This window comes from Rhinolophus ferrumequinum, chromosome 4, assembly GCF_004115265.2.
Source record: "Rhinolophus ferrumequinum isolate MPI-CBG mRhiFer1 chromosome 4, mRhiFer1_v1.p, whole genome shotgun sequence".
Lineage (NCBI taxonomy): Eukaryota > Metazoa > Chordata > Mammalia > Chiroptera > Rhinolophidae > Rhinolophus > Rhinolophus ferrumequinum.
This window is the reverse complement of record NC_046287.1, coordinates 47489922-47513746: the sequence shown is the minus strand read 5'-3', so window position 1 is coordinate 47513746 and position 23825 is coordinate 47489922. Positions and strand designations below refer to the sequence as shown.

Below are 23825 nucleotides of genomic sequence, written 5' to 3'. Positions count from 1 at the left end.
CCGCAAACTACATGTCCCAGGAAGCTTTGGCTCTGGGACGCATGTCCACTCCAGCATCCACTTGCAGAAAGCCTTACTCAGCCCGGTCCGACGCCCAAGGCCAATCGCCTCGCCTCGCACCTTGGTCTGGAACCGGAGACGGTTTCGCCCCCAGTGATGCTCCAGTTGCACGAGCAACCCAAATTTATCATTGTCCGGAGAAAGAGGAGCAGCGTGATTCTTGTCCATTTCGGCAGAACGACTGGTTTCCTTCAGCTATACAAACCAGCGCTCGGGTTGTGATTTTTCTGGGGCAAGTGGAGACCAGCACGCCTCCCCAGCACAGTAAGCAACACCTCTTGGAACCGTGTTTGCTGCTGCAATCGGCCAGCGTGCCCCTGCCCAAACCGCGGCTCGTTTCGTCCACCTCTCACACTTAATTTATACGTGGATCATTTGGATAGTCCGTCTTGTAAATGTTTAGCATTTTGCTGCTTTACTGCTTCTTTCTGGGGCCAGTTCCAGCACTTGCCAAGATCGGCGAAGAGAGGCGACTGAGCCCGGAGAAGAGCGAAATATGGGGACCTGGGCTAAAAGCAGCTGTTGTCCTTCCCGCGCGCTATTTCTATATTCAGGCAGTGGATACGTCAGGAGATAAGTAAGTCAAGAAAGAGCTCTTTAACTATATTGGGATGCAGTTAAACTTACTGGTTTCTTCCTTCAAGTTTTATCCGCCCAAGAACTCGTTTCTCCACAGCAATTTAACTTCCAGATATTTTGGTGCTATCCACATCTGGTTGTAATAGTCTTTGCCCGTCCCAACCAATCTTTCTCTGTAGCTTTAGAAATAATTGCGAATTAGCTCTTCTAGCTATTTTGATAGGGATCCACCCATAACTAAAAAGACAAAGCCCCAGTATTTGCTGGAAGTACGACTTCAAACTGCTTTTGCATAAGCTGTTATAAAGAATTTAAATCCAGTTGTTAGAAACTTGGTTTCATCCTGTTTCATGCACTGTTTCCAGGTAGACAACTGCAGGTAAGCGTGTGTGCTTTGAAACTAGAAAATAAAAATCAAGCACTATTTGAAACTAGAATTTAGAGGGAAAGTATCAAAGTATGAAGCTCCTATGTGTTTGCAACGAATGTGTGTATTTCATCCCACTGAATTCAACAATTGAAATTATATGCAAAACTTATTTCTAGAATTCACATACTTCTGAAACGATTGTCTTATTTATTGGTGGATGCTGACCATGTATATTTTGTAGGGAAAAAAATCTTGGGAATAAATTTTCCAAAGCGAAGAAAAGGAAGGTTATAAATAGTACAGTTGGGGAAACGAAATACCACCTTAACAATCTTAATAGCAAGCATACTCACTCAAAAAATACTTTTATATAGTGTCATTTGGATGATAGACTACCTACTGGCTTTTGTCCATGGCTGGGCAAGATTTATACTACTGATTTTTTAAAAGAATCATTGAGAGATTTTTCAAAAGATCTTTAAAGGCACCATTTGATCACAGATTTCTAGATGTGATGGGCATGGAATAAGTAGTAGGTTGATAAGAATATTTTTATATTCTTATTTATGGAATGCATAAATATGTTCTATGTTTACATAGATCAGCAGTCTGAATCTATTGTCTTGCAATTTTCTAATGAAATTGTTTTATGTTATCTTGGCCATTGTCATCATCTTTTTTAAAATCTCTGATCCATCATATTCTGGTACTAAAAGCATAAGAGAGAAGAAGCAAGTATATGTTGGGGCAGGGGTAGAGGGCACATGGAGGAGAATAGTAAAGATCACAGACTGGAGAGCATAATCTTTGTGTATTTGTTCCTTAAAATAATCTTTATATATGATTGTTCTTCCCATCACAGGTTCACATCTTCTCCAGGTGAAAAGGTGTTCCAGATTAAAATCTCAGCACCAGAGGAGCAGTTCACTAGAGTTGGAGTCCAGGTTTTGGACCGAAAGGATGGATCCTTTATAGTAAGATACAGAATGTATGCAAGCTACAAAAATCTGAAAGTAGAAGTTAAATTCCAAGGTCAACATGTGGCCAAATCTCCATATATTTTAAAAGGTAACTTGGAACATATTTTAAAACAACTCTTTGAATACAATGATACATGTTATTCAATCGACAAAAACAAATTAGCATGATATTTTTTCACTGAAAGAAAATAAAAGAGAGATTTCTGACCCGAAAGATAAATTGAGAGTCCTAGAGAGAAATGCAAGATTTGAATGGAAATTATAATTTGCTAAAGAGGAAGAAACATATTAATAGAGAATTTTCTCTCTTAATACACAACATTAGCAATATTAATCAAGCTAAATATGGTCATAGATGACACTTTCTTAATTGGAGGTATATGACTTAACTGATAAGTGTTATTGAAATTCATCACTTCAGGAAGAGAGAGGGCTTAATGCTGAGGGAGGAAGTTGACTATTGTTTTTTGGTCTTCGTTCCAATAGTATTTTTCCAGAAAAATTCTCTGGTGTTTTCTTATATAGGATGAGAGACGCTTTGTTACCTAGAGCCATATCCATCCCTTTCAGTGGGGATAGTACCCTAAAACAGTGGTAAAGCAGTGTATTATACAGAGACACAAATCTTCCTTGTTCCCCACCTCCAAGAAAGGCAAACGTTTTAAAAAGTTTCTAGGTGCTTTTCCCACATTCCACCAGGACCACATGATACAATATAACCTGAGAAACCTTATAAAAATATTCCATTGTCAACTATTGCACGAGTGAGGTAGGAATCTGAGAATTATAGAAAGGAATGAGTAAAATCTCAATTCAGATTCTGCTATGCTTTGTTAGTATTATTTCTATACACATACAATTAATTCATTATAATATTAATGAACTGTTTTGAAGATTACCTTTTTAAAATAATTCTTTTAAAAAAAGAACAAACATAGTAGGGGTCCTTTGTTTACTTGTATTGTTATTGATGATGATTTACTCATTGAGGGAAATACCTTAGACACTTTAAGAACCTGTTTGTATAATAGACCATTGAAATAGTAATTTCATATCACTTTTGTTTTTTGATAAAACAAGTATACTCCTCTGATATCCTTTTACCAATGTTTGGTTATTCTTAAGTACAAAAAACATAAAGAATCATGCAGTATTATAGCCACTGTGAGCAATATAGTACCCACTGGCTTTCTTTTGAACTCCTGCAAAGCATGCCTGACTCTGAAAAAAGTCTCTACTGTGAAGAACTATCAGAACAAAATACTGACTTACTAAATCATGCGCCAATGTAATAAAAAAATGTTTCTTTTAAAATATTTTTTATATCAAAATGCCCTTCCTGTTACCTAGGCAAAATTTATGAAGCCATATTATGGATATTTGTTACATGTTTCAAATGCTGAGTTGAAATTGCTACTGTGTAATTTGTTACTTGTGTGTAATTAGGGCCAGTTTACCATGAGAATTGTGACTGTCCTTTGGAAGATAGTGCAGCCTGGCTACAGGAGATGAACTGCCCAGAAACCATTGCTCAGATTCAGAGAGATCTGGCACATTTTCCTACCGTTAATCCAGAAAAGATTGCAACAGAAATCCCAAAGAGATTTGGACAAAGGCAGAGCTTGTGTCACTATACCTTGAAGGATAACAAGGTACAACTCATAATTGAGATTTACTTGTTTGTATTAGTGATTTTTGTTTTGTTTTGATCATTTGGCTATACCTAGCAACATACCTTTATTAAAAATCATGGTGAGTGTCATTATGATAAGCTTGACTTCAGTGAAGCCTGCCAGTACTTTTAGACTCATGTAATAAACATTCAATTCTCTTTTAGGTTTATATCAAGACTCATGGTGAACATGTAGGTTTCAGAATTTTCATGGATGCCATACTACTTTCTTTGACTAGAAAAGTAAGTATTTTTTTCTCTTATGTACAGTAGACAATTTAAGCCCAGGTTGTACAAAATATTTTTTTCAAAATAAAAAGAACAATATCAAGGGTGTTCTATTCTGAAGCTTTATTAAAATACTATTCTGGAGTTTTATGTTATGTGGGATACCTACATTAATTAACTAGAGCTGGTATAACAAAGTACTACAAACTGGGTGGCTTAAAACCACAGAAATTTATTCTTTCACAGTTTTGGAGACTAGAAGTCCCACATCAAGGTGTCAGCAGGGCTGTGCTCCCTCGGAAACCTGGAGGGGAGAAGCCGTCCTTGGCGTTTCCTGACTTCTGGTGGTGGTCAGCAATCCTTGGTATTCCCTGGCTTGCAGTTGTATCAGTCTCTTGTCTCCGTCGTCACATGGTGCTATCCCTGTGTGTCTTTGTGTCTTCACCTCTTCTAACAAGGACACAAGTCTGTTGGATTAAGGACCCACCCTACTCCAGTATGATCTCCTCTTAACTAATTATCTTTTCAACAGCCCTATTTCCAAATAAGGTCATTCTGAGATACTGGGGTTTAGGACTTCAGCATAGCTTTTTGAAGGACACATTCAACCCATAACAATACCTCAGAGAATAAAATGCCTTATAATAATATTATTTTGGTACTACAGGTACTTTGAGCCCAAAGAAGACTTGTCATATTCTGAATCCTGTTCCTTGGTATAATGTGCTTTAACAGGATTCTAGTGGAGTTCTTGACAGCGATAGTAAAATGGCTGATACGAAAAACTCTACCATCATTTTTACTAATTGCTCACTAGCTATTTATTGAATAACCTGTGTGCATATCTTGGCTAACTTATGGAAAATCATAGTACCTTTCTTAAGATTACAAAGCATTTACAGTGAGTATTTCTAAACATGGGTAGTTATATAACATTAGTATTTTGCCTCTTTAAGCTAAGACACCAGAGCTCAAGCAAGTTTTTCTTGCTCATCTATGTCAGTCCATGGGACAATAAAAATATTCTTCAGGACTCCAGTTTCTCAGGATGCTTCTCAAACTAACCAGTGCTGTTCTTGCCTAAAAAAATATATCTCTTATTTTACAAATACCCCACCCATTTTCCCAGGCCTACATATAACAGGTTCTCTCAACCTGTGTGTGCCAGTAGAGGCAGTCTAGCTTGGAAGTTACTAGTGTTGGCTACAGTGTTGGGCTTCCTAAGTTCAAATCTTGGTCCCATCACCTACCTGGGGTGTATTTTTTAAATAGAAGCATCTGGCTTATTACCCAGGAACTAGAGTTAAGAGTTCCAAGTACTGTGTGTTGTAGTTATTTTCTAATAGTTCTCTTTCTGTCTTTGATCATCTTAGACTCTCTTGGCAATAGGACAGAGATGACCTTGGTCATTTCATCCCTATTGAAGCAAGTCAATTGGCCCATTTGCGCACCCTAGATAGGAAATCTAGTATGCTTGCACATATGACAATATTCTGAAAAGTTACCCCCCACTGTTTAAATCAAGGTAATTATCATTACCTGAAGCTTGGCCTTTCCTTTGGTACAATTTCTAATTTTTATTGTGTTTCTTTGCTCACTGGGTGGTCAGGTTGTACTGCAAGACAGAATATGACATGAGTGTGGCCAAGGTTACAAGGCCAGTAAGTGCTGCCACGCAGGAAAGAGACCAGTGCATGGTTTCAGATTTCTAAGAATAGACAACAGGCCCACCAGGCTTACGTGGTCTAGCATTTACTTAGAGCAGAGGAGTGTGCATAAGACTCAGCCTCTTTCGATGTGTCCATCTCCCAGGGCCAGCCAGTCCACTCTACAGCCAATCACACGTCCCACTTTCTGCTGCAGTGGAAGCTCCCGGACCCCTTCCTATGGGGTGTGAGACACAGCAAGCTGAGGGCATGCCTGAGGGCCACTGACGCCTGTGTTTAACCAGAACAGAAAAAGTATATTCCCTCACTAGGAGATAAACCCAGCTAGTGAAGGAGGGCTCTTTATCTCTTGGTAAGGAAATGTACCAGTCCCTAGACTATTCTTTTTTTAAAGATTTTATTGAGGAAGGGGAACAATGTGTCAAGTCATTGTCTTTCAATCTTAGTTGTGGAGGGTGCAGCTCAGCTCCAAGTACCGTCGACGTTTTCAATCCAGTTGGGGGCGGGGAGCGCAGCCCACCATCCCATGCGTGAATTGAACCAGCAACCTTGTTAGAGCACGCACTCTAACCAACTGAGCCATCCGGCCACCCCTAGGCTATTCTTATTTGGCCATGAAATACTGCCTGCAGGAGATTGCCTTTCCCAACACATTTATCAATAGAAGGCATCATCCAGTGCAAAATATGAATACTCTCTTTACTTTCATTTTTCTAGGTGAAGATGCCAGATGTGGAATTTTTTGTTAATTTGGGAGATTGGCCTTTGGAAAAAAAGAAATCCAGTTCACACATCCATCCAATCTTTTCCTGGTGTGGCTCCACAGATTCCAAGGATATCGTGATGCCTACCTACGACCTTACTGACTCTGTTCTAGAAACCATGGGCCGGTGAGAGATGGGTTAAAGATAACCCACAGCCTTGGTTTTCTTTCCGTGGTGAGTTCTTTCCCAACAACCTTTGCAATGTGATGGTTTGGGAGGAAAATCTGTTGCACTTTCTGTCTTCCAGAGTAAGTCTGGATATGATGTCTGTGCAAGCTAACACGGGTCCTCCCTGGGAAAGCAAAAACTCCACAGCTGTCTGGAGAGGGCGAGACAGCCGCAAAGAGAGACTCGAGCTGGTTAAACTCAGCAGAAAACACCCAGAACTCATAGATGCTGCCTTTACCAACTTTTTCTTCTTTAAACATGATGAAAGCCTGTATGGTCCCATTGTGAAACACATTTCATTTTTTGATTTCTTCAAGGTATGACATCATCCATGGCCAGTCCTTTTTCATTTTTCCAAATACAGTTGACCCTTGAACAACATGGGTTTGAACTGCATGGGTCCACTTATGGGCAGATTTTTTTTTGGTATAGAGTCAGCCTTCTATTTATATATCCCCAGGTTTTACATCCATGGATTCAACCAACTACAGATCAAAAACAGTATAATGGTATAGTCATCCAAGGTTTGGAATCCGCAGATGTGGAGGGCTGACTATGTGCATTGATCTGTGCCATTTTATATAAGGAACTTGATCATCTGCAGATTTTGGAATCTGCGGGGATCCTGGAACCAATACCCTTTGGATACCGAGGGACAACTCTTTTGGGGGAGTCAAAAGTTATATGCAGGGTTTTGACTGCACTGGGGAAGTGGGAGAGTCAGTACCCCTAACCCCCATGTTTTTAAAGGGTCGACTGTATCTTCATTTGGGAGAGGAAAATAGAGGCCTGTAAATTACAGGGGGTAGGAGAGGTGAGCACAAAACCTAGTGACTGCCAAGACATGGGGCCCCCGGGACTCGTTTGCAACCTGGGTCTGTACTCATTACCCAACCCCTGGCATTAAATACATCAGGGAACTTGGGGCCAGCAGAGAGCTATAATTTTTTCCCCAGTTGACCCTCAAGCGCATTTCAGCTCCAAAACCTTTTTTTTATTTAATAAATACATGTAAGTAATTTTACAAGTACTTCTCCCCAGAGCCATAGCATGACAATAGACAAAGGGAAATATAAACCAGGTGTCTCTTATCAGGCCTTCTGGTGGGGATATGAAGTGAAATCCATCCAAAAGGTCTGCTTGGGAATTCTGGGGATTAGGGAGCTCTTTCTATATCTAGAATGTGGATTGCTCACGTTTCCCGGGGAGTGATCCTTTTCCTAAGAACTCCACTTTTCATGCAGTAGGACACTGCCCTGTTCTCTATACCACGGAATAGTTTTTGAAGTCCCATGTGGTGGGGAGAAAGGTAAGCAAGAGGTAGTCACCCGTCCTATAGGTGGGAAGGCAAGTGATTAGCGAGCTCTATGCTGTATATGGCTAAGTTGTTTTGTTTTTGTGGGGTTTTTTTGATGGGCACCTGTACATGGCAACAGGAACCCCTAAGGAATTCCAGAGTTCAATCGTCAGTGTTTCCATATGCGTATCGCAAAGATTTTTTTAAAGAAATGGATAAAACCAAAGAGAGCTGATGCCAACCATCCCTCTTCAAGAGGGTGTTCAGTCATGCCTTTGCTTTATTCCTCCCTGTTGAATTTGCTACAACTAAAGACTATTGATCACCACAGTGATATAATTTTATTCATAGATGTATTTGTCTCAAACATTGTTAATTTCCTTAAGACTTGAGCGTGGCCATTTGATGTTTAAATATATGGTTAACATGGCATAGAATGTGCCATCATCAGGTGTTCACATGTGGCCAGTAAAGTAGTAGAGGGATTACAAAGTCACCATAAATCTATCTTTCCTTAGGTTGTAGCCTGAGGACAACAGTTTTATTATTTTACTGGCTGCTTCAACATCAAACTTGTGGCCGGCCCCTTTGTGAAAGTTAGGAGAGATCAAAGTAAGCCTTTTACTCTAGGCCAGCATGTTACATGATAGCACTTCCTAAATGGTGAAAGTGGAGAGCAAAATCTGGCTTGTTTGTATCTGAGGACAGTGAGGCTTTTTTTGTGGAAAGGGGAGGAGAAATAAAGAGAGTAGAAAAAAAGGAAATTTAATGGAGATTCTTACACTTCACTGCTGTTTCACAGCATAAGTATCAAATAAACATTGATGGCACTGTCGCGGCATATCGCCTGCCGTACCTTCTTGTCGGCGACAGTGTTGTGCTGAAGCAGGACTCCATCTACTATGAACACTTTTATAATGAGCTGCAGCCCTGGAAACACTACATTCCCGTTAAAAGCAACCTGAGCGATCTCCTAGAAAAACTTAAATGGGCAAAAGATCACGATGAAGAGGTAAGGTCAGTCTCCTGTACCCCAGTATCATGGGCTCATTTTAAATGTCTTGTGCCTGGAAATCATTCAGGATGCTCAGAAAGCCTTCAGATGTAGACTCGTACCTGCAAATGGGAAGCCACCTCCCCATGGATAGCACAGTTGCCTTCAGGATGAACACAGGCATTGCGACTTGGATTAACTGTCCAGTCTGCTCATGAAACAAAAAAGCTAAACCTTGGCCTTGACTATGCTCTCTCTTTCAGTCAGGTAGATCTGAGCCTCAAGCACGCCCTCACTGCTACTAGGAACGTGAAAATTAAAATAGCCAGCCTGGAAGGAGGAGGTACTGTGGATTAAAATGAGAGATTACATGACATAAACTTTGAACTAATTGCTGAAAATTTTTAAGGCAATGCATTAAGCTTCATCCTGCATTTACTTTACAAGGCCATTGTTACTTCATTTAATGTGTACCTGTTCTCCAAAAGAGGCTTAATTCTAGACAGTCTAATATGACTTCTCAAACTTTCAAGTCCTGAAAACCTCCCTTTAATTCAAACAAACATACCCTGTTAAATGTTTCACAAAAGACTACCCCAAATATGTTTTTCCGACTACTGTCCCTCTAAAATGTACTCTGAAGATCCGTTGTCCTATGTCTGCATGTGAAAAAATATGTTTCATTAAATGATTTTTTATTGTTCCCTTAGGCAAAGAAGATAGCACAAACAGGACAAGAATTTGCAAGAAATAATCTCATGGGTGATGACATATTCTGTTACTATTTTAAACTTTTCCAGGTCAGTATTTTCTAAGAAAATAGACACACAACTTGTAATTGGTTATGTTAGTAGCAAATAATATTTCACTTAACAATTTTTAAAAGTATATTAATATAAGGAGATAAATGTACACCACTGTAGGCAAAAATCAGGGACAAATATTTAATAACAATAAAAATAGTAGAAAACCAAAGATTAGCTAATGGAGAATGCAGTAACATTAAGGGAAATGTATTAATGTTAGAACTGTGTGGTGAGTAGTTAAGAAATTGGCATCTGATTTTGCAAAGTTACTATACATATATTTTCTCTTAGTACAATATTGCTGCTGCCTTACCATTTCTTTGTCTACATTTTGTAAGGTATGTTTATAACTATTGTGCTGATCCATGACTTATCTTGGAAATTGTTTTCATGGACCTAAGCATTTAGGGATTGAAATCCCTAAATGCAATAGTGAACAAGTAATTTGCTAGTAATAGTACTAGATCTAAATTAAACTTTTTTAAAATCTCAGAATTGCAGATATTGAGCCCCATGTATTAAGCTCTGCTACAAAAAGATGTTGGGTTTTGTCCTGGTCTGCACTGGCCCCTTCCCCTTTATAACCTTTCCTAGGGAGTGGTAAAGGGATAGAGAGGGTGAAGTCTGTAAACTGGAGGAGCAGGAAGGATTCACTATCTAAATTCCAAAAGCTCTACATGGTAATGTTCATTCATTCAACTCACATATCCCAGAGCATCCACACCTAGCCCAGAGCCTGGCACAAAGGGAGCACATAATGAAAGAAGATGGTTACTGGCACTGTGCAAGCCATGGTGGATAAGGCAGAAATAAGTTTCTGTCCTCACATTCTCAGTCTAGGGAAGATCATGTAATTATTTTCACTGCAAGGCAAAAGGGAATAACAACTAAATAAATACAAGTCATGTAAAGGAAGGATGGATAAGCAGAGATCCCTTAGAAATAGATGATCAGGGTGCAAAGAACAGCTGCCTCTCAGAAGCTCTGTTGTTAGGTGTTTCAAAGGAATATGGAGGACTTTGCATGTTGTATCTTAACACGTGAGTTACATGGACCATATTCTAGCAAATTCTAACAAGTCTAATTTAGTCATTGTACTTTAAGCATTATATAAGGAATATTTTCGTATTGTTGCCTATGTAGGAATATGCCAATTTACAAGAGAGTGAGCCCCAAATCCGAGAGGGCATGAAGAGGGTAGAACCACAGACGGAGGATGACCTCTTTCCTTGCACATGCCTTAGGAAAAAGGTAACCACAACTGGCCAATGTCAGAGTAAGAACTAACTTTGATCCACGTTCTCATTCATTCCTTTAGTCATTCAGTCAGGGAAAAACTAGTTGAGTTTCTCCTGGAACCTTCATTCTATGAGAGACAGAACAGGAGATAATAAGGCAAAAAAAGGGCGCTAAGATTCAATTAAGTGAGAAGAGTTTCTGGCAAAGTAGAGGAAAGCCTTTTTAATGTGAGAATTCAGTCACATGGCATTTGAATAGCTATTTAATGTTTAAAAAATATTTTCACATGCATCATCTAATATAATAGCGTCATCTCCCTGTGAGATAGATTTGGCAAAGTTTATCATTCCAATTCAGAGATGAAAAAATATGTAACCATTATCGTTCGTGTTAACAGATTATTCATTGAAAAGCAATCTCTGTTGATATACCACTCTGTACTGATTTTGTTTGTAAAAGGCAGATTCACATATGGACTTGTCAGGCTAAAAAGGAACTTAGAGGCACATCCAGTAAGTACCTCAGTTAACAAAACTGAGCCCAAAGGAGAACTTAGTTCAGACTTATCTATCTGGATTACAGCAAAGCAAGGACCAAAAACCAATCCCTCCTCTTCAGATTGTGTGTATGGTTGTGTATGAAGACAGTGCAGCAGGAGACGATTGTTTTCATTATAATTGTTTTCCGTTTGTAGGAACGTATATTGTATAAAATTGTGATTTTATATATATTTTGATTACATATATAATGTGCTGGCTTGACATTTTTTAAGCAGCATCATGTCTCTGAATAGATAAACTCAAAATTGTGGTATTATAACCAAAAATGAGAAGGCAGATTTTGCAATTATTATGTCTGCCTCTCAAGGGGTTTTAAAAGGAACAAGGTAACCATAGGCCCAGTGGTATGATGGAACCGGCTCATACAAACTCACTGACTGTTAAATATTTTAAAATTTTGCATAGTTGTTAAATTTTGGTAGCTTGGAATCCGCCTGATGGGAGTTTTTATACCCTGACAACAGCACATGCTACAAATTAGAGTTTTGGTTGGTTGTTTTGTTTTTGCTTTGTTTTGTTTTATGAACTCATTTGCTACAAACTAGCCCTCAAAAGTGGAACATATCAACCTGAACCCCTGTCAGTGCTGCAGTGCCATAAAATAGTTAAAGCCAGTGACGAAACAAATTGCCAGAACTGAAAGGTACCCTCTCATAAAGTTCATGATTTGCTATCAGAATGCTTCTTTGGGCTCCAAATGAAACTGGGCAGCTTCCTTTCTCCACTCCTCTTTTTATTTTTTATCTTTGTCTAAGTGATTTCAAGGGATGACAAATGATTCCACTGATTTGTAGAAGTTAGGAGCTAGAATGACAGCTTTGTTTATTTCTTCCTCATTGTCTACCATAGCCCCTCCCTGATACCATTCATAACACAAGGCCCTTTACAGAAACACAGACCCTTAGATGTTCGGGTTCCACATCAGTAGCCCTATAAAACACAATGTAACTCTACCGTTAGGTGATTCCAAAAATAATCCTAGATCCTACAAGTCTCTAGCAGTAACTTGCCTTTTTTTTTTCCTTCTTTCATCTTTAGGGGAAAACAATTAATAGATTAAAGTAAATCTTCCTGACTCATAGATGACTTCTTGATGGCTCTAAATATTTTGCTTCTTAATTGCAGACCAAAGATGAACTCTGATATGCAAAATACCTTCCCTTCAAATAATGGTGCTCTGAAGACTCTTCTTAACTGAAAAAAAGAATGTTTTTTTTTTAAATATTAATTCCATGAACAATATAAAATCTGCTATGTGATTGTCTGGGTCATGAAGATATGTTTCTTCTTATTATGCAGTATTCCCATGACTGTCCTGTAAAGCACATGTTTAGAATTTTATAATAAAACCATTTTTATTTTAAAGGCCTGTGTTATGCTAGTTATTAGCTGTGTTTGGACCATGGAGCAATAAAAAGAGAGGGAGTCTGGGGGAGCATTTGAGATCTAGCTCCCTTGCATATGTCATCAGTTTGGCTCAAATAAGCAGTCCTTTTTCTGGTCCTTTACATTCCATCTTCCAGTTAAGTAGTCTGTTAGAAATGTTTTTAATTTCTGTGGATTTTTTCTTATATAGAGAAATACATAAATATGTATCTGCAGTTTAAAAATAATTATAAGAAAACTCCCATGTAACTACTAACAAAGATTCTTTGCTTGACAAACTTTAGTCAGACTCCTGAACCTTCTAGGCCCTTCCGTGCACTTACAAAATCCAGTTACAGCAAGAACCCTTCTAAGTACTTTGAACAGGAATCCCCCATCATCCAGTGCAGCTGACTGTAAATTTACTGAAAATCGGACTGTACTCTTAGAGTGGATTTTATGGCATGTAAATAAGGTTGTTTTTAAAAACATAGCTAGAAAATTAAGAGACAAAAAGTGTTCAGATTTGTAATTCAGGAAAACGATTGAGATAAATAGCGAGTGGTTTTCTGGATTGCGTTTCCTTTCATGTGCTGTGACAGTAAAGTGGGCAGTTACCAACTGCTTTGGGCTTGGGGAAGATTCATTCATTCAAGAAATATTGACTTATCAGGCATTAGTCCATGCACAGGAGATTCAAGGTAAACAACAAAATCCCTGCCTTCATGGGGAGTTTACAGTGCCATGAGGAGAAAAAGACACTTCATATTATATTAGGTGACTAGGGTAGAAGGATAGGAAGTGTAATAAGGTAACTAGGGAAGGCCTCACTGAGAAAATGACATGTGAGTGAAGACATGTAGGGCCAGCCACTGGGATCTCTCCAAGAAGAGGGAACAGCCAGGACAAAAACCCTGTAGTGGGGCCATGTCTGGTGGAGTTGGGTGCCTACAACTGAAGGAGCCAAGGAAAATAATAGGAAATAGAAAGATAAGAAATAAGAGGACCGACTATATAAAACCTTGGTAAGGCCTTTGGCCTTTAATTATGGGCTAAATTTTGAGCCAAAGAGTTTATATTTCAACAGGGTCCAATTGCCCACTGTATTGGGGAGGGAACAAGGGACCACCTAGCAGACTATTTCAGTAATCCAGGCAAAGATGATGGGGCTCTGACCGATCTGGAATGAGAACTGGTTGAATTCTATATGTATTTGCAAATAGAACCAAAGGGAACGATTCATTGTGAGGTATGATAAAGAGAATAATCAGCGTTGATCACACGTTTTTTGACCTGTGCAACTGTGAGAATGGACTGGCTGCGATGAGGAAGGGCCTAGAGTGGAACAAGTTGGCAGCGAGGCAGCAACTGGAGTTTGTTCGTCTGCCATCCATGTTTGCTCACCGACCCGGCCTTGTCACGGTGGACAGTGGCAGGAAAACTCCCGCCCCCAGCGTGCCCTGCGCGCCGGCCAGCACGCTCAGGGGTGGGGCCTGCGCGCGCATGCGGGGTAGCGGAACGCTCTGGCTGTACGGCAAGGCGGTCACTTCGAGCGTGATAGTTTGCTCTCTGAAGGGAGTGAGGGCGGTTAGGTGCTTCTGGCCACTTTCCCTTCCCCGGTAAGTGCGGCGGCGGCGGTTGGCGCTACCAGGCGGGGAGTGGTCTCCCAAGCTCCTGCTAGTGTGCCTGCTGGCCCCGCCTAAAGTATTTCGGGCTCCCGGCCGGCCGTCGCCTCTTGGGCAGTTGGTCGGCTTCCTGAGGCGTTCGGTGTAAGTTCAGTGCTCACGGGCACCCGCCGCTGGGGCTTCGTCCACCTGGGTAATTAGGAGGCCAGACTGTGGGGAAGGTGAGGGTAACGAAAGCTGAACAGGTCCAGCCCGGGTCCCAAGAGCCTGTCACAGGCGGCCGGCTCGAAACAGCCTCCGAGCTCTGAGCGGTCGCCCCGGGTCCTCAGGACGGCCACCGCACAGCCCTGGCGCACGCGCGTCGTCTGAGTGAATAAGCGGTTTCTCAGCTGCTTTTGAATCCCGAACTTCTGAGAGACCCCGCTTCGCAATTTTACTCTAGGGTTTGGTGTTGCTGACCCGGGCCAGATTATCCACCACCCTGGGAGACTGAACTCCTGACGTTTCTGTTTGCCCCATGATTTCCAGCATACTGCTGTCTAAGTAATAGATAATTCAGAAACATTTTTCTAATTGAAAGTGACAGTGGTTGGACAGTTTGATCCTTCAGCATCTGATGTGATCGCTTATGGCATCCGGAGTATTAGTAATCATAAATATCACTCCCGAATGCTGACGTGGGGACCCTACTACAGTATAGAGGTTATCGCCTGATCATCAGCATTTCTGAGTTGGTGGCGTTTTCTCCATTTGCAGATGAAGGTATTCAGGCCGAGCCAGGTTTTAAACCCTGCTCTGTCGGAATCCAAAGCCAGAGATTATAACCTCGACTCCTAGAGCAGGTTGCCGTAGGGTTATATGTAGGAACGATTTGAGTGTTTCCCCAGTAGTCCGCAACTTGTACACCAGTTGTGAAGAACAGACTGTTCATCATGAAGTCTGGAAGGAGAAGAGTTTTCCTGAAAACAAACGAAAACCCAAGTCATTGAGGAATTTTAGAGCATTCTGGGTTAAGGATAGTGAATTGAATACATGTATCTAATTTTACTCCCTCCTGGAATCTCACTAAAATTATACTAAAGGGAGTTTTTAAAAGATACAAACCCACAGGAATGGAGAGAATTGGAAGGAAACTATAGCAATAAAATATTGGGCACTTGAAAGCAAATGTCTTTAGCAAATCTTAGCTTAATTCTGAGCCAGCAGCAGGGAATACTGTGCAACAATTCTATGTAAACCACCGAATCTTCAAAATGCACAGCAAGCAGCAGCACTGGACCCTTTGGGAACTGGCAATGAAGGTAATGGTGCTAAGGATGGACGTGGAGGGCTTCAATAAAGATGACTTAGGTGAAATCTATTTGAGGAATGAATAATTAGATATCTAGATCTCCTTCCCTATTTCACCCTGGTAGGTGACTGCCTTTCTCCCATTAGAAGACTAGAGGCTGTTATTCTCTTGAGAACTTAAAAAAGAGTCTTTGAAACGGGTGACCCCAGTTACAGTTATTTATAGGGCTACATTTATGAAAATGGACACTGAAGCTGAAGTCCTTCATCCTCCTCCCACTCAAATCCCAGAACTTCTGCAGCCAGACTAATACCCTTCAGACTCTAATAAGAGAATTCTACACACACATACACACAGAAGGAAACATACGCAGTAAGCTGATCACAGTGGTTGCTTATAGGAAGGGAAAGAATCTGAGGAGACTTATCTATTTACAGTTTGTTCTTTTAAAATGTACCTTGTGCATATATTGCTCATTGAAAAATGAAATGTATTCCTTAAAAAATTTATCACAAGTGAATACGAGTATCCTTTGGCACAACAAGTCCTTTCCTAGGAATTTATCTTATAGATATGTCTATACACATTTGAAAATGATGTAAGTACAAGGCCACTTGTTGCAAAACTGTTTTAGCAAAAGATTGGAAACAGTCTCTGTGTTCATTAATAGATGGTGAAATAAACTATGATCAATCCTTCCTTGGAATAGTCTGCAGCCATAAAAAAAAGTCTCATTGTATAAAGAAAAGCGCAATCACCAACATACATGTTAAGTGGGGGGAAAGGGTCAGAAAAATCACCAGTTTATACAAAGAAAAAGGAGGGATGTGTATGTGTGTGTGTGTGTATGTGTATATATACACATATATATATTATAAAATATCTGGAAAGATATGCAAGAAGCAGGTATTAATGGTGCCTTTGGACAAGAGATCTGGGTGGCAAGGCAAAAATGGACTACGGGAGACTTTTCACTGTATATTTTTGGTGGCTTTTGAACTTTGAATCATGTTATCTATTCAATGAATGAATAGAATGCTAATGGGAAAAACAGATGAATGATGGAGATCCTGATGTTGACAATATCCTGAACAATAAAAGATTTCTTACAGTATTAAGGAATGCTGAATAACAAAATCTCAGTGACTTACATTTCATGCTCTTGGTTCTTCAGGTCAACATTTCATGATCCTTCAATCATTTAGATTTTGACTGGACTCCATACTTTAGTGTTGTGTTCATGTCTGCTCCATGTGTCTTAATACTGGGGCCCAGGCTGAAAAAACAAAAATATCTGCAGCATGCTTTTCTCATGGCTGAGGGTGAGAGTTCAAAAGGGCCTCTGTAAATTTGCCATGCCTCTGTTCATAAGTGGCACACTGAAACTTTTATGTATATTCCATTAGTTAAAGCAAGTCCCATAGCCATATCCAAAGTCAATAGGGTGGCAGTGTACACTCCTCCTACTAAGAGGCTCTGCAGAGTCACATGACAAAGGGTGTGATTGTATACTCCTATTGCATGGTGGAAGGAAGACTTGAGAACAATAATGATGAAGGAAATGGGGTAATAGAAAGATGCTGTGAAATTAAGTTAAATGTAGTTGGTTGAGAATAAAGATGCATAGAAAAAAATTATGTATGTATGTGTCAACATACAACATCCTACTTAGATAAGGATTTTCTTAAGGTTTCCATATTAAGGTATCACATTGACTTTATGTGACATCTGCCAGCCCCACATCTCGCCCTGTAACCTATTTTGAGTGCCCATAGGAACCTTGAAAATAATTGATAAAATAATGCACATGTAAAGATATTAGTTTAGAGAAGTAGTTCTGAATGTGTTTATTTAAGCTACTGAATATGTTCATTCATAGTTCTTATATCATATCCATGTCTGCCAACCCATCTTTCACAACAATCTTCTTTTCAGGGAGATGTCCTTTGCTTCTCAGATGTAATGCACTTTAAGTTTGTTATTCAACAGTGAAAATGAATCATACAGAGGTAATACATATTTTCATACGTTCTGCATCTTGAGAGTTTTTTGTTTTTTTGTGGGTTTTTTTTTTTTTGTAGTTACATGACTCCAGAGTAATTTTCTTATTTTCAGCTTGTACTATGAGAGACAAATATAGCATTAGTGGTTAAGAGTAAGAATGAAGCCCAAGTTTGAATCCTAGCTAGTTGCTATATAACTTTTGACATGTTATTTAACCTACTGTGCCGCAGTTTTCTCATCTATAAAATGGAGATAATAGTATTTGCTTCATAGAATTATTAGGAAGGTTAATTGAGTTAATACATATAAAGAACGTATAATAGTACCTGACACATAAGTACTTCTTAAATATTATCCATTATTAATGTCACTGCTTTTTATTTGGAGGCCATGACTTGATTCATGGGCCTTGCAGAACAGATATATAGCTATTCAGTTGTCTGAATAGGCAAGGAAGTAATTTTTGATCCCTTTATTCTCTTGAATTCCAGGTTAAATTAAAAATACCTTTTGGAAATAAGTTACTAGATGCTGTTTGTTTGGTACCTAACAAGAACTTAAAATATGGAATAATTCTTACACATGGAGCATCAGGAGATATGAATCTTCCTCATTTGATGTCACTGGCATCCCATCTTGCATCTCATGGGTTTTTTTGCCTGAGATTTACCTGTAAAGGCCTTAATATTGTACATAGAATTAAGGCATATAAATCAGTTTTGGTAAGAAAATTTCTTTATATTTACTTATAACAGAATTCTGTTTTAAAATTCATAATAAATTTAAGACAAATGTTAGAAGTCATTTAATTTAAAAATCTTTTAATGAGTATTCTTAGAAATTCAGCAGTACATGATGTTTCCATGGAAATGAATGCTCACAACATAAATGTTCCTCCATGATACTGCCAAGGAAGCCATTTATGATATAATTTTCTTATTGGAATTATGTAACTTTAGAATATAGTTCTGGATATTTTGCTTAGTATTAATATACAATTATAGCTTGGATTTCTATATATGTTATTTAGAAACTGTAAAATCCATGGATAAAGCAAATCTGAAATTTCTTTAAATCCCAATTACTTCAAGCTTGCTAAGTTTTTCAGAGCTCTAAATTAGATGTGAGTAAAAGTAGTATCAAGTTTTGTATTAGTTGGAATCTTTTACTGGCCTTTTTTTTTTTTTTTTGTAGTGTAATTTGTTCTTTAAAAATATTTTAGTACTTGAATTTTTTAGACAGGTGAAGTGATTTTTTGCTCCCATATTTGTCTGTATTACCCAACATATGATTTGATAGTGAAGTCATGACCAGAAAAGCAAAGAACTGGTTAGCTCTTTCAAGAAGAATCCCTTAAGATTTTGTGGTTGTCTTTGCAAAGATTTTCCTACATTTCAGCAATGATGAGAAATAAATGTTGATTTTCCAGTGGAGTATTTTATAGGAGAATTGATAAATTTTTGGTTGACTTTTCTAGAGTTACCTAAAGACCTCAGGAGAATACAAACTTGCCGGTGTTTTCCTTGGAGGTAAGGTGCAATACTTGTGAAGACTTGTTTTTAAATCTGCTACTAGTAGTATAGGAACAGGTAATTGAAAACTAAAATTTATTGATGACGAGAAGCTAATTTAAGGATATTTTTTGTTTTATTAAGTCATTTCCTTGTATAACATCAAGGTACTTTACATATTTAAAGAAAGCAAATTTAAACGTCATATGTATTGTAACCCAAAGACTTCTTTTATTTATATCCCTGGTTCACCCTCTCTCAGTCCCTTCACAAGGATTGTCCTCATGATCCTTCAGAAAAATAATTCCTTTTCGAAAAAAGAAAATTGACTTAGGTTTCTTTCGTATTACTTCACAAGACTGTAGGTGTCTATTATGGGTATTGGAACTTGTTAATTGCCACCTTGTGGAGTAAAGTAACTTGTCGATATACAAATATGATGAACAGTAAATGAATCTAATTTGCCACATTATCACTATTACTTTATGTGAATGTTTATACTTCAAACTGAACTTAATTTTAATTGGTTTTAGGTCGTTCAATGGGCTCAAGAGCAGCTGCTTCTGTAATGTGTCATATTGAGCCAGATGATGATGATGATTTTGTTCGAGGTCTCATTTGTATTTCTTATCCACTGCACCATCCAAAGCAGCAGCATAAACTTAGAGATGAAGATCTCTTTCGTATAAAATACCCTGTACTATTTGTGTCAGGCTCAGCAGATGAAATGTGTGAAAAGGTGAATCACAACTTGATTATTTGTGTGAATGAGAGAGAACGAATAAAAGACAGGGAAAAAAGAATATCTTGGGAACCTGTAGCATTCAGTCTTTAAAAAGATGCTGATTTGACTAATGCTAGTTTTGTGTGTTAGCTACCCAATTGCTTTGGAAAAAACTAAAAATATAAGCATAATGACAAAATTCATCTCTGGAAAGAGAGCAGGTAAATAGATTTACTCTTATTGGGAAATGAAGGATTAATCGGAATCTTGTGATCTGGGGATTACCAGACTGTACATTAGATTTATCATTTCAACATTCAAGCAGATGTTTTAGTTTTTTATAAAATTGACTCTTGAGAAAAAAATTAGTGACTTGTACCTATTAGTAAATATTAGTGTATTTCCCAGAGCATATAATTTCCTTGGGAAAAATAGTTTTAGAAGAATTTTTTTCTCCAGTTTACTTAATTTTTATCATCAATAATGAAAATTTGTTCTGTAGTATGGCTGTATCTGAGAGATGTGGACTGCCTGCCTCTTCTGTGAACATTTTCTTGCACATTCCATTGCTTCAAAAGTTGTTTGTAGAATAGGCATTTAATGAATATTTAGTGAATGGATGTTAGTATTGGTGGGACTGGGGAGAGAGGATGTTTATTGGACATTAGTAGAGCATTAGTCTAGTATCCTTTTTTTTTTTTTTCCCTTTAGAACTTGTTGGAGAAAGTGGCACAGAAAATGCAAGCTCCTAATAAAATCCACTGGATTGACAAGGCAAATCATTCCATGGCAGTAAAAGGACGGTCAACAAATGATGTTTTCAAAGAAATAAATACACAGATTTTGTATTGGATCCAGGAAATCACTGAAATGAACAAGAAATAATTGTCTTTAGTTAAAAGCCATGTTATTTTGAATACAAATATAGTTAATTTGATAAAGAACAGCATAAATCTCAGCATTATGAGATATATTTCTGACTAATTTAATGTTCTTTAGTGTTCCCTGATTTTTAATACATGTTTTAATTGTGAAATGGACGTCTTTTACAACATGTCTTTTGAAAGCATAAAGCATAGTTCTATAAAGATGATGCACGAATATTGAAGATGGTCTAAATATAATTTATTTTCATTAATATAGTTAAGTTTTGAAAAAAAATAAACTTTGGAATTTTGTTACAGTGTAATTTTTGTCTTATTGCGGTGCAACTGAGAAAGTACTCTAGTGTTCCAGGAGTCATCTTTAATAAAGGAAAACAACACTTGTTTTACTATAGTAAAATTTAGTCACTAATTCAGGCCCTCATCAGTTCTCATCTGTATAATTGCAGTAGCCTAATTGAGTTTCCTTTTTATTGTCTTCTTGCTTCAATAAACCAATTGATACCTCCAACTCAAAAACTATTGGTGGATCTCCAAAGGTGACTATTAAGGTAAAAGCCCTTTGTTCAAGGTTCTCCACAATAGGCCTCGTCAACATTTTAGTCTCATTTCCCCTATGCTCTGAATCAATATACAATACTCCAGCTACCGTGGACTACGCAGAGTTATGGAACAAGTCTGTCTCTTCTTCCTGAAACTTTCTTCTTTGTTAGTCTTTGCCTGTTACCAAATCCTCCTCATCTTTTAAGGCCCTTAAATTCTATTTTTCTTTGTAGCTTTCTTTGTATTACCCTAACCAAGTATCCTTCACACCCACATAGTATTTTCCTCTTCATTGTTAAGCGCACTCTGCCTTCTCATTGTTATTGACATATTTGCTCCATACCACTTAAATTATATACTCCTTCAAGTCAGGGAATAGTTTTTACTCATTCTGTATCCATAAAGCACTTTTTAGTTACTATTCAGTGCCATGCCTTCATTATTCAATAAATATTTGTTGTGTTGAACTAAGATATTTACAGAAGAGTTTTTCACCAATGAGCAATCCCGGGTTTGTATTGCTGTTTATACACCTATTATTTTTTCTGATACATAAAGGAAAAAAACCTAGTTCAAAATGTCCAAATAGTTCAAAGAATGTGATATTGGTAAAAGTAATAGATTTTTTAAAACTTCAATAGAATTTTTTTGAGTGTTTTCTTTTAGTGTCTATATTACTGTTAGTAATGGGATTTCTCTAGTGTTCATTGTTTTTTGTCTTCGTGATTTTTAAAGCTTTAGCTTAGCACTTACTTTTAATGCTCACTTGAGATTGGTATAAGAGGTTCCTAGTGCAAAGGACAGACACGTCTATGCTGAAAACTAGGTAATTGTATACTTTTATTAGTAGCCAAGTACATAAGTAACAAACATGACAAAGCGCTGGAGAGGATACTCTTCACCTCTGCAAACAACTGTCAACAGGTGTGTTATACAGACTTTTCAGTTCTTATAAGAGCTAATCAGTGGTAGACTAATTCAGTGCCATAAAGCCCTGAAAGATCTAAGGAACTAGAGAGTAAAATGTTAAAACACTGAATCTCCTTTAAGGTAAACATTAAATGAATTAGAGAATGTCTGCCATAAGGCAAGAGAAATTGAGCATTTTGCCAGCTGCATTAAATTTTATAGGAAAACAGCAGAATAAATTCCCCGCCTGTGTATGTAGGTGGGGGGTCAGAGAGGAGGGTGTACTTTACCCTAGACATATCCAGAAGAATTGCTGAAGTTTTTTCTAGATCTAATTAGTGCCTACCGTGCATCCTGGAAGCCTATTCTTTGCAAATACAAACTCCATAATCACAGTTAAACCTAAATCAAGATCATAACTACATGTAGGCTGTGGTCCAGTAGACTGGAAGACTGACACTCAGGATGTGTCTTTGATCTCATTGTTCAATACTCAGGGAAAGTAAGAGTACCATAAATCGCCCTTGCACTCAAACTTACGTGACTGGAGAGGCCTGAACCATTAACTCTGGTTTAAAGATAATATTTTTTTCTCAATCCACCTTGAATAACTGAAGAAGTATTAATTAATTACATCTTTCAAGGGAAAGTACTCTAAATCCAAGGTAGCGTTCACGTTTTCATTAGCAGTCCAGACTCTTGCCTACTTGTGACGAAACTACTCTGTAGACTACAAAGGAAAGTGAGCAGGACTTAAACCTGGCTCTGCCCCACCCTAGTTCTGACGTCAGCAAGCATCAGAACAAGTAGCTACTCCTTGGAATCACCAGAGACGGGGAAAAGGAAATTCAGCAGACCATTGCAAAATCTAACTTTGGTTTTCAGCATAACAGTAGATTGTTGAAGAAGAACATTGCCAACATATCCATCTAGCAGAAAGAAATATAAAATGAGGTGTTGTATTTTAAGGGAAAAAAATAATCAGGCAGGCCTTTAGAGACAAGCTGTATCATATGTCCTATACAGTAACAATGGGACATTTATACTAAAAAATTATTTGGTGTTTATCTGAAATTCAAATTAAACTGAGACAGCTAGTTTTCTGAATCTGACAACTTTACATTCATATTTCCCTGCATACAAAGAAGCATAAATATACTATTCCTGGTGGAAATAGGAAATGGTTATGTCCAGTTCAAATTTGTTCTACATTTTTTGAATTACAAAGCAGTGATAATCCAACTATGCTAAGGGATTGTTCATAGAATTGTGTTTCTTTTTGTGAAATTAATAAGAGATTATTTAAAAAATTTTTAATTAAAAAAAGGACTTACAGCACCATACATGTCTCACAAATGAACTTCCATTATTGCTAAAGTAAGTTGATATGAGCTCACTGAAACACCCATTATGACACGTACGTCCCTTTACTTAGGCCCAGAGCAATCACTGCTGCCCTTGATAAGACACTGAGCAGCACTGGAAATTTTCTCACAAAGTATTGCGTGTGGTTATGGTCACCTTTTTGTTTTTGGGGGCATCCAAAATCAACTTCAGAATGAGATATCAATCGATTTCACATATT

The 23825-nt window shown here is 38.1% G+C and overlaps 2 protein-coding genes across 4 annotated transcripts; both read left to right on the top strand.

Moving 5' to 3' along the window:
* The first annotated feature begins 125 nt into the window (after positions 1 to 125).
* On the top strand, positions 126 to 12751 carry POGLUT2 (protein O-glucosyltransferase 2). 3 transcript variants are annotated; one of them, XM_033105091.1, is made up of 10 exons: positions 126 to 637; positions 1872 to 2077; positions 3436 to 3641; positions 3827 to 3904; positions 6274 to 6446; positions 6568 to 6805; positions 8588 to 8797; positions 9490 to 9579; positions 10729 to 10836; positions 12510 to 12751. In XM_033105091.1, exons 1-10 carry the CDS (start codon positions 456 to 458, stop codon positions 12525 to 12527), a joined length of 1509 nt encoding a protein of 502 aa, XP_032960982.1. In that variant the 5' UTR covers positions 126 to 455; the 3' UTR covers positions 12528 to 12751. The 3 variants fall into 3 exon arrangements, with proteins under 3 accessions (XP_032960982.1, XP_032960984.1, XP_032960981.1); XM_033105093.1 differs by lacking the exons at positions 10729 to 10836; positions 12510 to 12751 and adding an exon at positions 9043 to 9122 and having other exon boundaries at positions 127 to 637; positions 9490 to 9504; XM_033105090.1 differs by lacking the exon at positions 12510 to 12751 and having other exon boundaries at positions 128 to 637; positions 10729 to 12502.
* A 657-nt stretch (positions 12752 to 13408) lies between these two features.
* Positions 13409 to 21668, top strand: TEX30 (testis expressed 30). The gene is given in 6 exon segments (XM_033105142.1): positions 13409 to 14274; positions 14277 to 14368; positions 18161 to 18391; positions 19147 to 19198; positions 19714 to 19919; positions 20616 to 21668. Coding segments are annotated over 6 exon segments (1029 nt in total). The 5' UTR covers positions 13409 to 14000; the 3' UTR covers positions 20790 to 21668.
* The last annotated feature ends 2157 nt before the right edge of the window (positions 21669 to 23825 follow it).